This window comes from Betta splendens, chromosome 12 (genome assembly GCF_900634795.4).
Source record: "Betta splendens chromosome 12, fBetSpl5.4, whole genome shotgun sequence".
In the NCBI taxonomy this organism is placed as follows: domain Eukaryota; kingdom Metazoa; phylum Chordata; class Actinopteri; order Anabantiformes; family Osphronemidae; genus Betta; species Betta splendens.
Genome location: NC_040892.2, coordinates 5,204,104 through 5,219,640, shown reverse-complemented (window position 1 = coordinate 5,219,640; position 15,537 = coordinate 5,204,104). Strand labels below are relative to the sequence as shown.

The following is a 15,537-nucleotide window of genomic DNA, read 5'->3' as shown; positions in this document are numbered from 1 at the left end:
CGCAATGATTCTCAGATGTGTCACATCTGAGAATCATTCATTCTTCTAAATGTTACTTAGGAGGAAGCTTTTAGCCAAACAGATGGAAACATCACAGTTCAATTGGGTTCAGCTTTATATTAGGAACTCGCAGTCGACCCAGGTTTTAAAAGGCGTCAAGTTTATTTAATAAATCGTGATTTCAAACCTGTACATTTAAATGATGAACAGTAAAAAAGGCTTATAGAAGAACCAGTGGCATTTCCTTCAAGCACAGGAACATTATGTTTTTACGGGGAGATGAGGACTGAAACGCAGCACGCTTTAGGCCGTGCAGCCTCTTTAAAAACAGTTAATGAACTCACTTTTTAGGTTCACAGAAAACCTGCTGGTACAAAGCAGTACATCCTGGGAACAATCCAGACGTCACAACACTACGAAGACACAGCCATCGACAACGCAAGGGCCAAATACTGGCTATCAAGCCCATTAAATGCGCTCGTAAATGCTGCGGCCAAACAGGGGCCGAAACAGAGAACAGAACCTGATCCGCACCAAAACTGTCTAGTGAACGCACGTGTTCAGCATGTGACTGCAAATGAAGACATGACACAGATGATGGCCTCACTCATGTATTTCCCAGTAAGTCTTTGTGCATAGACACGCTGCTTTCATCCATGCATAAAGCAAACCCAGCTTATTGGATACATTTTTACATATTCTGTGGCAAATAGAGAGAAAAGGTTGATGCACATCTTTGTAAAAGGTTTTCTCCAGCTCCTTTTCTCCTTCAGTCCACAGTCCCGCAGGGCACCAGGTCTCCGCTCTCACAATCTCTTCCTCATCTTGCCCTTCTTCTGGCTGCCTCGTCCGAACCCTGACTTCTTCACTTCTCTGAGCGCCTGTCTGTTCTTGGAGCGGAGCTTCTTTAGGCCTCCGCTCTGCAGAAACCGGTGCTTCTGCGTCTTCTTGCGCTCTTTGAGGATCTGATCTCTGGTCTTCAGCTCTGAGCGAACTGCCCGGCCGCCGGGCGTCTGCTGCTGCCGCGCGGGGCTTTGGAAGTTAGGACCTCGTCGACCACGGCCACGGCCTGAGAAGTAGATGGAGAGGACTGAGAAGACTATACTATACAGTATAGACCTGTAACATGTGGACAGTGAATAGAATTGCGGCTTTATAATATTTAAATATTCCTCCAAAAAAGGTGTTGATAGTTGTTAATAATAATAATAATAATAATAATAATAATACAGTTCCACGGTAAAAGTTGTGACTGCTCGTCTACCTCTGACTGGCTTCATTCTTCCTTCTGTTTCTCCATCCGATCCTCCTCCTTCTTCATTGACTTTGTACTTTTTCTTCCACTCCTCATAACTGACACGTTGTCAAGGTGAGACAACATCTCAGTGTTTATATAAATAGAATAGATACACAAACTGTATTATTAGCAAACAGATGTTAGGATACAAGTTCTTCTTGTTCTTCTTGTTGTTGATGACCTGACCACTGTCTGTGTGGATCTTGTGCTTGCGGTTTTCTGGTCCCGACTCTGTCACGAAACGTTTCCTCTTACGGTCCCTGCAAACAGACATTGCAGAGGTGAAATTTAGAAGGCGCCATAAAAAGAGGAGCGAGAGGGAGAAAATTAAGAGCAGGTAAGTGGTTTTCACCATTTCATTATTTTTTTGTGCTGCTTGAACTGGTCGGCTTCGTCTCCCATCAGGTCCAGAACAGCTGAGGAAGCCTGCTGTTCAAATGCGCTGCCTTCTCCACCGAGACTCAACCTAAAGCCACGTAGAACACAAGCCACAGATTCATTTAATTACAATTATTCATAACGTATAACTTAAAAGCAACTCTCCAAGCTGAACACTCACCCTCTCTCGGAGTTAAAGTCCTTGGGTCTGTAAGGGATGTAATATTCCTCATCTTTACCCGTTTGTCTGCTTTTCTTTGACCGTCCTGCCCCGTCATCTTGTTGGCCTTTCCTCTTTCCACCGACCACTGAGGAGAACACCCCCTGGTGGAAACATTCAGAGTTGCAGCTAAGATTTAGTTCTAGCTGATGTGGAAGTACAAGTCACAAAGATCAGTCATGAGGTTTTCTGCTTTTCTACATATTAAGCAACAGTATAATGTAGGAGGACCCAACCTTGACCTTTAAGCAGTGATTCTATTTGTTGATGTTTCTACCTTTAGATCATCGTCCTCGTCGTCCATAGCGATTGCAGAATCATTGTCGGTGACGGAGGAGTTGACCGCTTGATGCACATGGTTCTCTGTAGCCATGTCCTGTTTCTGCTTGCTGAACTTGTCCACCAATCGCGCATCCTTGGACCGTTTGGCCCGCATCACTTCGCTGGCCTGAGTCTTAGAGTTGGAGTTGATTTCAAAGATAGTCTAGAAAAAAATAAATTAAGGGTTACACAGCAGGAAAATATCAAGGGACCGCAGGTTAAAAAAAAATATTAGGTTTGAACTTACTGATTTTGATTTGTAGCCCTTGATGGCATCGACTATTTGAAGGCGCTCCAGTTCTGATTTTCCCAACCCAGATCCTGAAACGAAAAGGAAGTTAATGCTGTTACAGTTACAACTAAAGGGTTGTCATCACTATTTATCAGTTTCTTCCCCTCCAGACTGACCTAGCAAGGGATGGACAGCCATGCTGGACACATCTATATTTTTGACCCGCCTGATGGACTCTGGTGAGGGACTTGGTCGAGACTTAAGGTACTGTTTATATGCATTCTCTGAGACGTGATGCAGGTTTTGCAGCTCCAGGGAATTTTCATGAGCGGTGATCAGATGTGACTCTTCATCATCCAGAATGCTTTGAAGGACGCGACCAAAGACACCATCAGCATCTGGAGAAAAAATAAAGAACATAAAAATAGATGAAGCACACATTTACTACACTACTCCTAGCTTTAAATTATTATTTCATCTTAAAAACTGGCCATTATCATGTTAAATCTACCTTGTGCGTGATCAGGTGTGGCAACTTGAACAGGTCTCCCCAGGAAGAGGTGAAGGTCATACACAAAAGGCATCTCATCTGGACAAACTAAACTGTAGGCTGTGCCACTGCGACCCGCGCGTCCAACACGACCTGATGGAAACAAACAAGCGATGACGATGATATCACTCCATTTCCCTAATAAAACTCACATGATTAGGGAATAATCTACTCGAAGCTTCTCACCAACTCTGTGCAGGAAAAGCTTGGCCTTGGCGGGGAAGTTGTAGTTGATGACGTTGTCCAGCAGGGGGATGTCTATACCACGAGCGGCAACGTCTGTCACAAGGAGCACCATCGCTTTTCTATGCACAAACTTCCCAATGTTGATCTTTCTGGCAGTCTGATCCAGGGCGCTGTATATGTAAGCACACTCAATGCCTTCTGAGGAAAGCAGCTGGAGACCAACGTGAAGAAGTTCAGGTCAACTGAGGACAAATGCACACAGTGATCCAACAGTTACTAAGCTGGTTGCGTCTCACCTCTCTCAGGTACTCAATGTGGTGTTTGGTGGCTGCAAAGACAACTGTCTGCTCCTGAGGTTTCACCACATTCCTCAGGAGATACAGTAGCATCGCCGGTTTGTCGTCCACACGCAGATGAAAAAATGCCAGCTAAAACAAGAAACACAAAAAACATTTAGAAAGAACTAGACGGACAAAAAGAAAGCATTTAAACAATGGACACATCACTGACTAACACAAAACACAGAGATCAGTACATGAAATAGATTTTTCGTATTCAATGAATTTAATTGAATAAAGCATTTTCTATATTAAAACACAGTTTTTACCTTAATCTGGTCACTCAGCTTGGAATCAACATCCAAACGAATGAGCACTGGTTCTGTCAGACCTGGAAATAAACACATCCTTTTAGTCAACCTGGTCCTTCAGCACAGCAGGGGGAGAGCCCTTTAATCACAATGAAGACAGGAACAACACAACTGGCAAAATAGGGAATTAAAAGAAGTTTCATGTTACCGGCTCTGGCAAACTCCACCAGCAGTTTGGGCAGAGTAGCAGAGAACAACAGGGTCTGCCTTGTCTCAGGAAGCCTGCTGATGATCTCCTGAAGCTGCTCAGCAAAACCCATTTCAAACAACCTGAGAAGAAAAGTAAATATATTAAAACATAAATTCACTAGAGCTAAGAAACTGTGTGCATTTAAATGCACTTTCATCCATTCACTGTCTCACCTGTCAGCCTCGTCAAATACCACATACTCCACACTATGCAACTTTAGGTTCATCTCCTTCACAACATGCATGAGACGACCCGGGGTACCGATGATTCTGGGGGTAGAGTTACAGAGACCAGGATGTTTAATGTGCAGCTCACGAATGGGGAAGATATTACACACATCTGCAAGCACTCACATGTCTGGGTTTTCATGAAGGGCAGCAAACTGGTCATCCATTCTTTAAAAGAAGCACAACCTCTTACAATCATTATACATTTCAACAACAGCTGTACATACTGAACATCAGGACAAGTCAACAATGAGTAACACACCTGTCTCCACCAAGAATCAATGCAGTCCTGAGGCCGGTGAATTTTCCAAGCTGTAAAACCACAACAACAACGACGACATAAGAACAATGAAGTCTCAAGACATAGTATTTAATTAAACTATAACCATTTTCTATTAAATACCTAATTATAGTAGCAGTATAATATCTAATAGTCTGACCTCTTTTGTAAACTTCAAGGTTTGAAGGGCCAGCTCCCTGGTGGGACACAGAATGAGGGCCCTGGCTCCGGTTTGGGCGTGAGACGCCTTGAGCTTCTCGAACATGGGCACCAGAAAGGCTGCCGTCTTTCCGCTGCCAGTCCTAGCCATGGCTACGACGTCTTTGCCATCCAGAATTAGTGGAATGGTCTGAAATAGGCAAGAGAAAGCTTGAGCATGAAATATTAAGATCTTAGCAAAGACAGTGCTTTATATTATGAATACCTTTCTTTGGATCGGAGTTGGGACTTTATAACCCTTCTTTATGACCCCTCTGTATACAGGGTAACTGAGACCTAAAATTATAAATAACAATATCAAGGTTATCGCAGTAGACAATAATATCATTATTAGGTCACTGTTTGTGCTCTTGTTACTAACCCATGGACTGGAAGCCTCCAGACTTCTTTTTCTTCTTGTTTTGGGCTCTGACCAGCTCCCTGGTGTCGGGCTCCACATCTGACAGACAGTCTGAGGAGGCAGGGAAGCGTGGCAATTTCCTTCCTGGCTGTTAGAATAAGAAAAAAAAGAAAATTACCACAGTTGTTATGAATTCAATTGTATGTATAGCAAAGCACCTGAACAACACACTTTAGTTCTTAGAAAGATTATAAACAGATTTCTTAAGATGTGTATATTAAGGCAGTTTTTTATTTTAAAGGCAGTTTGTAGTTGTAACCCTAGTAAAACAACAATTTCAGGGGGCATCCGGATTTGAACCGGAGACCTCTTGATCTGCAGTCAAATGCTCTACCACTGAGCTATACCCCCGGCGTCAACGAAGAAGGCGAACGCTGTCTCCAACAAGCTACACAATGCTGATTTTCTATCTATAATTGTAATAACCATAAGAAATATGTTGTTGTTGTTGTTGTTGTTGTTGTCATTAGTCTCTTACCGAGTCATCGTCTTTAATTTCAGCAGCCAGCTCAAAGTCTCCGCTGTCAGAGTCAGGCTCCGGCTCCCTGTTGGCTGTGTGCCTCTTCTTCTTCGTTAGTTTCTTATTTTTCTGGCCCATCCTATAGTTTAATGCTTTTGTATCCTGCAGCCGAGAACTTTACTATGTACAATATTAAATAAAACCAACTAGTAGCATCTCAGCAGACAACAACACGGAGAAGACGTGCGTAAACACGTGTGAGCTTCAGCTTCTTCTTCTTCTTCTTCTTCTTCTTCTTCCTCCTCTTACGCTGTGTTTGCCTGCCGGTTTGTCGCGTAGGTGTCTCAACACCGCCGCCTGCTGCTCTGGAGACTGAAGTGCACTCATCATGGTGCGCATTTTACTCCCTTTCCTAAAGACTCGAGGTCATTATCGTGGAATTTCTGATGTAACCGTTGATGAGCCACTGCTACAAATTGGATTAACTGTACTTCAAAGACAATAATGCAAGAGTTAAATCAAACCTCATCAAAGCCATAATTAATATCATTAATGTAATAGAGAATGCAATAGAGACACAGATCAGTGGGTCTTTTATCATTTGACCTTAATCAGGTTTAATTACATGACACAGCGTACATTTACTCATGTACTCAAGTAGTCGAAGCATTTTTACTTAATAATAAATAAGAACAGGATAATGACCAATGTGTTAATACGTCATTGTTGGAGTGACTATTTGTTTCTATAATTCCAAATTCACGGAGCAAAGCAAAACAATCAGTGGTTTTCCTCCTGTTACGTAACATTTCATGAAGTGACTGCATAGGACATTTAGGCAGACAAAACCTACCCATCCATGCAACAACTGTCACACTTATGCTACTGAAATCCTGAAATATGGCACAAGATTTCTCCCCCAAAACAGATTTCAGTCCTCAAACATAAGCTCGGCCACAGAGGTTCTTGCGTGCGTTACGTAATGTATTATTTTTAGGAACGTATCACACGTACTAAACTATATTTAAGGCATTTTAAGGCAAAGCTGAGGTTTGTTATTCGCTGTCCAAGAATATCATTGACATTGTTGATGACATAACAAAGTAGAGCTTTCCCTTCATTCATAAATATTGTTCAGCCAAAGCAACGCAATATCATCATCACTTGTCGGCCTTGGATTAAAATCATTAAATCTTGCACAACCAGCGAAATCTGTAACAGGATCAAATGTGAGTTGTATTCATTAAGCTTTGGCTTAAAATTAATGATAAGCACTATGTGTGAATTAGTCATTACATGTCCACTGGTCACTGTGTTTTTAGCTCACTAGACTGTTTGTATTTGCAAATAAGTTTCATTTGTTTATAACGAGCTGTGCTTTAAATTTTAAATCACCCACTGGAAATGTGTCCTTTGGGTGATAATGCTGACACTAATATGGCAGCCAAAACGTGTACAGCACTGTTTGAAGTCAGTGGGCTGATGTACAGTAAATAAGTCAACACCATGGCAACAGCTTGGAGCTAATGCCATTCATATTCGCTCACAGAGCCTCGCTGCGGTGGCCTGGAGCCAAATCTGTTCAGAGCTGAGTGGGATGCAGGCGAGGTGCAGCGGCCACCTTCAACATCTGCTTTTGTTCTTAAAGGTGAATTAAGCCATAAAGCCTGGAGGGATTAAAACACGGGGCTGGCAGGGATGGAAGGTTATGGTGGGTTTGCCTTGGCGCCCTAATAAACAGGGCGCTGGCATCAGGTCAGCAGTTTCCCCTCTGTGGCGAACGTTCGTGTCAAAAACATCCCAGAGAATCACTGCTTCATCTCTATATGATTCAGGATTAGCTCAGCTCCACGTGAAGATACTGCAGTAATTTGTTTAACGTTCCCTGTTGTGGCTATAAGTAATGTCCCACGCATCTTAAAGATAAGATGCATGCATGACAAACACAGATCCGTGAGGATTTAATGTAGGCCAAGCAAAGGATCCTGATCTCTGTAGCATGAGTCGTGTCAGTGATGACATGGTTTTTAGCTCACAACAACCAAACAGTCAGCGACTAAATGTGCACTGAAAGGAAGTCATTAGTGAGACATATGTCAACATGTTTCAGGTTGTTTTTTTTTCTAAAGACGCTCTCCGGCGTGTGTGTGTGTGTGTGTGTGTGTGTGTGTGTGTGTGTGTGTGTGTGTGTGTGTGTGTGTGTGTGTGTGTGTTTGTGTGTGTGTGTGTGTGTGTGTGTGTGTGTGTGTGTGTGTGTGCGTGGAGCAGCTGCCGCCTCTAAGCCTCCGAGATTGAAGGGAATGTTTAAATTAAGAGATTATTGAGCTGATGGTCTCTAACGCTAAGCCTTTAAATGGGGGTGGCGGTTAAATATTCTGTGTCGATTTAATTATTTATCAGCCTCTCCTAAAAAGGCTGGCTGTGCGATCAGTGGACCTTTTAAAAATAGTCCCGACGTCCAATTAGTTTGTGCTGAAGTGTGTCAGGCAGGCTCGTCCCTCCAGCGAGGCTTCAAACGCCAGGCGATGTACATGCACGGAGCAAATTAATCTCAGATATCTGATAACTGCTCATTAAAACTTTTAAATGGCTGCGAAAGGGAATATATCTGCCTTGGACTCGTAGGTGCCCGCATCCATCATCAAACGATTAAGTCCTACATAACATATAAAACTCAGATTTCAGACCTTTATGGGGACGTCGTGAATATCAGAAACACATTTTGCTTCTTACCGAGACTCCTCATTCGCTCTGAATGTGCCTTTGCTCATCATGCAGCTGCCAGTAACCTGCTGAGGACGGCGCTGGGTCTGGAGGCGGTTCACGTGAGGGTCGCAGCCTGCTCCGGGCTCCCAGGGCCCGCACGGTGCTGTGGTGCCACCCTAGTGGGAGAAGCAGATGGTGCGAGGGCCCCTGGCCTCACCCCCCCGGGGCTGCTGGGCACGGAGACAGAGCGGCCACGCACGAGCGAAGCCGAGGACCGCGGCTCTTAAGATGCGACGGGAAGCTGACGTGCTTGAGGAGACCTATTATTACACTAACCCAGTGCTTGCTGTAAAACCCTCCTCTTGCTCATCGGGGTAGTCACTGGGGTTTATTAGGTCAGTCATAAAGCAACCATCAAAGAAAACAGTGATGCTCCTATTACATTACAACACATCACCATCCTCTTCACTGAAACCTGTGAAATGGGCATAAAAATGCTGCAAATCGCACCATTAAAAGGGCAATAAAGCAAAATTGAGAAGCGCTTACATTCCCACAACTGATGCTAAGCCTTTTGCTGAGACGTCTCCTCTGCTGCATAAGGAGCATCCAGCTTTGCCCTCCCTTTGGTGCAAAACTGCAGAGGCACATACATCCGGTCAAACTTTCAATTACTTGGTACTCGGCTGCTCAGAGGCAGCTAGAGAGCCGCTAATCTGACGGCTAATGCAGCGGTGCGGCGACAGTCATGGGGACACGTGACAAAGGCACAAAGAGGAAACGGGGCCCTGAAATCTCAGACCTTAACATGTTAAACACTGTGGTCAAACACTGGATTACTGCTCATTAACACTGCAGAGGTCCCGCCCGGCTGCGGTTAATGCACGAGTCTTAAAGGCCATTTGCAGTTTCATCTCCTCTATACTTTTATGGGAGCTTTATGCGCGATGACAGTTGCCCAGAATTAAAGCCCACGGAGCAGAATTAACTTTTAATGCATTTCCTCCTCACATCCTTGTTGTTTTTCTCCTTGCTTGTTGCTCGCATGGCCCCGGGCTCAATTCTTCTTCTGGTGTCTTAATTGCAATTTCATCAAGAATTTAAGAGCCAAGCAGCCCTCCCTGTGCCCGTCACTGTCACTCCAAACTAGCCTGCGCCACAGACTTCAAGGGTATTTAAAGCAGCCATTGTGTGTCATAAGATAAGTCGAGGGGGAGCTCGGGAAAAGACTCACTTTTCATTATTGTAGCAGTGCCGGACCTCCTCCTCCTCCTCCCCCCCTCTGAATCCAGCCTCCCCTCACTTCCCGTTCCATGGGTTTTATCACTCAAAGGCTCAAGCAGCTCAGCAGAATATAAATGAATGAGGGCTGTATGATGTGGAAAGAGGGAAAAGGTTGACACACAAATTCTTGACAGAACCGTTTTACTTGATATTCCCCACAACGCACATGTGAGAAAATGTGCATTATAGCCACGTCACGGCTGCCTGTGCGTTGAATGTGATAAATGGAGACTTTTATTGTGAAAGGCTTCAACGTCTGCACTTTCGGGCTGCACAAGAGGGCACGAGGGCAATGACCTCACACACTCGTCCCACCTCTACACTTCAAACACTTCTGGCACTTCTTTTCTCCAGCTCTGTGTTGTTGTTTTTTTTTTTCTCTTCACACGAGCAGTGACTCATAAATAAAAGCGCAGAGAGGAGAGACGCGCTCGCGCACAGCTGCACGCACTTGTGAATACAAAAAAGCAAAAAAAAAAAAAAAACAAAAACAGAAGAGAGGCACGGGAGCGATCAAGCGCCAGGCTCGACCGACTAAAAGCCGCTGTAATCTCAACGTGTGCGCAAAAAAAATCCGCACCTTCCTGCGCAAACGCGTCTCGATATGACAGCGATCATTGGCAGCCATCTATCAGGCCTGACCATATGTTGCTTTGGGTGGGGAGGGAATGAGGGCTTAACGCAAAGCCTTCCTTATCCTCTGGCATTACAGCCTCTAAGAAAGGATTTGCTCTTTAATTCTTGATTAGATAGAATTTCCCCCCAGTGTACGAGCACTAGTGATACACTCAGCGCAGATAACCTGCCCCGTCGGTGTTTACCGCGGCACCGATCACGTGCGCGCGCGTTATATATTATACGGCACAGCGACCCCCGCTGTGCCGTCCCGTTCAGCGCCAGGCTTTTAACACATTGTGATATGGCTATAATTAGAAGCAATGGATTATCAATCAAGAATTAATCCTGGCTGATGTGTGTGTGTGCGTGCGTGTGTGTGTGTGTGTGTGTGTGTGTGTGTGTGTGTGTGTGTGTGTGTGTGTGTGTGTGTGTGTGTGTGTGTGTGTGTCAGCTGGAAAAGGACCACACTCACTGCCTGATGGCTGAGGGGGGGTTGTTCCCCTGTTTTCCACAGTAGGTGACCTGAGATGGGTGATTTTTCACGCTGTTATTGAGCATAGGTTCAGGGGGAACCGCCGAGGAAGACGCTGATCCCACTCCCCCCCCTCGCCCCCTTCTCCTGACTGGATCGCTGAGCTGACTGACTGCCTGGATGCTCGGCTCCCTCTCTCACTGGACTCAGTTCACGCACACAGTGCGCGCGGCGCTGAGGCTGGAGGAGGGAGAGACGGTTCGGCTGCTCGGGCTGTGGCGAGTGGGCTCTCTGCGCTGCCTGGTTTCTGCCTCTGTCGGTTTTGTCGGGCTGTTAGATGAGAGCAGCGGGGACTCCTGGCTCTCACCCCTCTGACACTGAGCACTGACCACCCCTAGTGCGCTGCATCCATGACTTTACCTGCCTGGCTGGTGTATGGGCTTGGATTTACTCTGGTTTGGACACTCTGCCTGACGGAAGGTGAGTAGGTGACAATGTGTGTGTGTGTGTGTGTGTGTGTGTGTGTGTGTGTGTGTGTGTGTGTGTGTGTGTGTGTGTGTGTGCGTGTGTGTGCATAGTCCAGGTGCTGACCACTAATGATCTCATCTTTGCTTCCATCAACCTCTTGCAAGCAAATAATCATCAATAAAGTTAAATTGTTTGGACATTGTATTCATGACATTTGCCAGACTTTGAGTTACGCACCAGTAGGAAGATAGTTGAGCACACAGAACAAATGACATTAATATGACGAAGGAGCATTTCTGCACGTAACTGACGTGGACGTTTGAATCTATACCGTCCAACAGCAGGTGATGAGAGCCGCAGCCTGAGTTTCACCCCGGGGGCCTGGGACAAAATGGGTGACGCTGTGGGAAGAGGTCTGTTCCTTAATGTTTGATGTCAGATCACCTCTGGTAGCGCCGGAGCCGAGGGGGAGGTGAGGTCCGGGGCGGACTCACCGTCTGCTGTGTATTAAAGAGGTGAAATGCAGTGGGACCGAAAAACAGGATTTGTAGTTTATTAATATAATCACATTATTCAATACCTGATGTATTTTATACTGTGTCATTCCAGTGATTATGTATTTATTATATATGCCTATATTATTATAATAGGTTTTGCCTAATGAGAACACGTTGCATTGTTCCATGTGTGGCCAATGGTTTTGCGCCGCGTCCTCATTATGTTGATGAAATCTCACGTTGGGCAGCTTGTCAATAATTCATGAGATCGGTGCGGCCACGTGGCATCGCCGCATTGTCAAGTCCGCTTGTTTGCCAGATGTAAATGACCATTCAGCCGCTGCTCCTATTAGGCGTCCACGAGGACGGCGGATCACGCCGGCGGCCGCGGCGCGCGTCCCAAAGGTCGCCATGTGCCCTCTGTCCCCGCGGGGCTTTACATTGATTCCAGCAGATTTCTAAAGTGATTTTTCTAAGAGCATTTGCCCGGGATTAGTTTGCCCCTGAAAGCTCCACGGGGGCTTTCGCTGGGCTATTTAACGGGGCCGAGGCAGCGAGAGGCTCGCGGCCGCCCGCTGCCCTCGCGCCGCACCGAGTCCACGGGGGACGCGCAGATGAAGAGAGGGGATTGGTTTCGGCCAAAGCTGATCTTCCATCTTGTGTGCGGGGGATTTCGAGGTCAGCCACAGGTGTGTCAGGGGTCTGAATTCACGGGCAATCCCTTTAAGCGCCGGTGGATTTGTTCTGTTCACGCTAAGCCTCACTTTCTTAAGAGAGTGAGACGTTTAAGTGGCGAGGCAGCGACAGAGGACGAGAAAAACCCATAGGTTTCCAAAATCCAGCTGTTTTGTAGCCAGATGTGCGCCTGCTGTGTTTTGTTGCCTCGTGGCGGCCAAACCCATTCTGGCCGATGATCATGATCAAGTATGAGAAGGGAACGGATTTAAGCTTCTGTGCGGAGCATCCACCGCTACAGGGAGCTCAGGAGTAGAGAGACCCAGCGAGGCTGATTCACCTCTGAGCACACGTCTGTGCAACATATTCCCCTCGGCTGAACTCGCGAGCCGCTTCAGAAAAGCTGAGCTCATTATTGCTGTTTTATGCGCTGTTTTATGCGCTGCTTTATGCGTGGCTTCGGGAGGGGGGGGGCCGTGACGCTGCGTTCCGCATCAGCTCCGGGAGCATTTAGATTTGAGTCAGAGTCAAAGCAAACGCTTGGTGTGCTACAAATGGAGGTAGGGACGTTCTGCAGGCAACTGGTTGGGTGTGATTTGGAAAACTTGAGCTCCGGGGGAACAACAGCAACAACACTGGTAAAAACAGAAAAACTGATTTTAATTGGGTGCAGTTATTATGATGCTTTATTTACCAGGTATTATTTGTAATATTTGCATCTCCGGGAAGTCATAAGTTCATTTGTGATTTATCAGCAGCCATCGTGTGTGACCTCCGGGCCATGACGCGTGGGCACAGGCAGAATATGTGTGTTTTCAAGGCTCACTCTTGATGCTGCGGGGTCTTGACATAATAGTGATTCCGCTAAGGTGACCTACATACGTTGTCCCAAAGTAGCAGGGCTGCATATTTCCATCCCGGGCCCCCGTTACACGAACAAGCTGGCAGAGCACATTAAATTGCCCCCTAACGAGTTGTCGTGTCCCCTCCAGTCCAGGGGCTGCAGTGCTATGGCTGCAACATCCTGCAGGGCCAGAGGTACGTGGACGTGGGCTGCTCCAACCCAGAGGTCATCACCTGCACCCACTCACACAAGGGCTTCAAACACCGCTTCTGCATTAAGACAGAGAGCAGTGAGTAATTCCTGCACCTTTCACTCACATTGTCCACTCCTATCCCCTGTGTCTTGGGCAGCAGCAGATTATTAAGTGAATATTCACTGTGGCGCAGCGATGGATGTTGGCATAATCATTTTTAATCATACTTCCATGTTAATGTTCTTTGTTCGCTGATGTGAATATTCTATTGCTCCACACACGGAGGGTGGTTACATAAGCCCATTGGTGTGCTTTGCTGACTGAATTGTAGGTCAGTCATTGTTTGGTGCCGCGTCCAACGGAGGATGTGGACGTCAAGGTGGCGACGGTCAGATGAGTCGCTGCGCCCGCGTCCGCGGGAGCGTGGACGGTCCAGCTGTTCCGTTTGCTCGGCGCGCGAAGTAGTCGCCCGCGCCGAAGGAGCTGATGAGGCACCTTCCCCCGGTTGCTCAGGAGAAACGCTCAGACAGGGACTGACAGCGCCTGCTCTGACACAGGGCGACAAGCACTTTGTTCGAATCTGTGGACGCTCAGCCCGTAAACCTTCACGTGAGCGTGAAGAGATGCTGCTGGAAATTCAGAGGCCTCCTCTGCAACATCCCCTTTAAATCATCCTCCTGAGCAACTCTGTGGAAAAGGATATGGTGTTAAATGCAAATTAAATAGAAAGAGCTTATCACAGACCATAATTAAGACAATGTCATGGTCTGCATTCTGTATATTATGTATAACTGTATATTACTGATTAGATTCAGAACAAGCATCTCCATTTGGTTGGTTCATTAAACATTAAGCCTAATTGTTGGATTCTCCAGGTTTACAGCCCTAATGTAAAAAAGGTTTTGGTGTTAGGTTAAGAATGACTAATGTTCTAATAATAATAATTGATATATTCTTCCAGTTAAAAAAATAGTCTTCACAAAAGTGAATGTTTTACGAAGCTTTATGTATTTTCTATGAAACAGCTGCCGGTTTCCTGCTTGTGAATTAATTCCCTGCGGATTGTGTCTTTAAGAGCTGTAAACGTCTCCCTCATTACACACTTGCACTCTTCGGTGCTTACTTGAGCTTTTTTTCTTGCTGAGCCACACAGCAACGTGTCACTGCTCTCTGACTGACTGACTGTCTCTCTGTTCTGTCCGTCCAGCGGCCCTGGGCATCGTCTTGACCAGCGGCTGTGCTACCTCCAGACACTGCCAGCAACAAGAGCTGCCTGGCGTGCGCATCCACTGCTGTGACTCAGACCTGTGCAACAGCGCCCCCTCCTGGCGCACAAGCGCACTGCATTGCTTCTGTGCGCTGTTCTGCCTGTTGCTGCTGAGGATGTGGTTGTGAAGTCATTTTGGAAACCACCACTGGACTAGAGGGAGAAACGTTTAATTAGCAGCTCATTATTTCTCTTAGCTGCTTGTGTGTAGGACTGAATGAGGGTTTTACTCTCTGTGGTGTTGCTGGTGCACACCTTGAAGTAGTAGATCACAATATCACTACATTAGCGTGGACTTGCCATCAGTGCAATAAAGAAATAATTTTGTGAATATGTTTCTAAAAATACTAAATCACTCAAAGGAATCAGTAATATATCCACTTACTCAACATAGCTTGGAGTCCATACACAGATCAGCCACAGAAGGAAAGGTTTGCTTTAATGCTGTAGCAGGCAATGATCAACATGGGAAAAATGTTACACTGGTCATTATCAATAGGTGGCAAAACACAGGATGCCCATGCTGACCCCTGCCCACCATAATAGTACATGGGATTTACCACATTGTTATAATGTTTTGAACATATTCATCACAGCTGCATATCACACAGTTCAATTTAACCATCTTCCAGATTCTAACGGCTTAGTTCCACCTACCACAACATATAAATCCTTTTTCCCACTGTCATGGACTTTCTCAAGACCACTTCTTTCTGTGGAGTATGTTCTTTTAAAGCCTCAGGCTACTAACAAAATGAAAGATATTTTTTTAGTTTTTTCTTCTAATCTTGAGGCTAAGATGCATGTGGTTATGTATGATTGTAATATTGTACAGTGAAAGCATGTAATGTTGTGAACTACGGTATTAAATTATGTTTCATATTTTTCAGAGGGGTTCGTGTTG

The 15,537-nt window shown here is 45.7% G+C and overlaps 2 protein-coding genes and 1 non-coding gene across 4 annotated transcripts; 1 reads left to right on the top strand and 2 right to left on the bottom strand.

Annotated features, from left to right (window-relative positions):
- Positions 1–595: 595 nt before the first annotated feature.
- Positions 596–5,907, bottom strand: ddx54 (DEAD (Asp-Glu-Ala-Asp) box polypeptide 54). Its single transcript, XM_029169791.3, has 20 exons — positions 5,628–5,907; positions 5,111–5,237; positions 4,955–5,025; positions 4,691–4,879; positions 4,513–4,562; positions 4,377–4,418; positions 4,197–4,292; positions 3,982–4,103; positions 3,792–3,853; positions 3,481–3,612; positions 3,185–3,395; positions 2,960–3,091; positions 2,625–2,846; positions 2,464–2,537; positions 2,173–2,379; positions 1,857–1,999; positions 1,650–1,763; positions 1,447–1,557; positions 1,265–1,353; positions 596–1,069 (listed from the first exon to the last, which is right to left on the bottom strand). Exons 1-20 carry the CDS (start codon positions 5,745–5,747, stop codon positions 807–809), a joined length of 2,577 nt encoding a protein of 858 aa, XP_029025624.1. The 5' UTR covers positions 5,748–5,907; the 3' UTR covers positions 596–806.
- On the bottom strand, positions 5,429–5,500 carry trnac-gca (transfer RNA cysteine (anticodon GCA)). The gene has a single exon. It is a non-coding gene; the product is annotated as a tRNA-Cys (tRNA).
- Positions 5,908–10,690: 4,783 nt separating the features above from the next.
- LOC121202633 (uncharacterized) lies at positions 10,691–15,524 on the top strand. 2 transcript variants are annotated; one of them, XM_041073089.2, is made up of 3 exons: positions 10,691–11,169; positions 13,322–13,462; positions 14,574–15,524. In XM_041073089.2, the coding sequence occupies exons 1-3, from the start codon at positions 11,100–11,102 to the stop codon at positions 14,759–14,761; spliced, it is 399 nt and encodes a 132-aa protein (XP_040929023.1). In that variant the 5' UTR covers positions 10,691–11,099; the 3' UTR covers positions 14,762–15,524. The 2 variants fall into 2 exon arrangements, with proteins under 2 accessions (XP_040929023.1, XP_040929024.1); XM_041073090.2 differs by lacking the exon at positions 10,691–11,169 and adding an exon at positions 11,233–12,332.
- Positions 15,525–15,537: the final 13 nt, after the last annotated feature.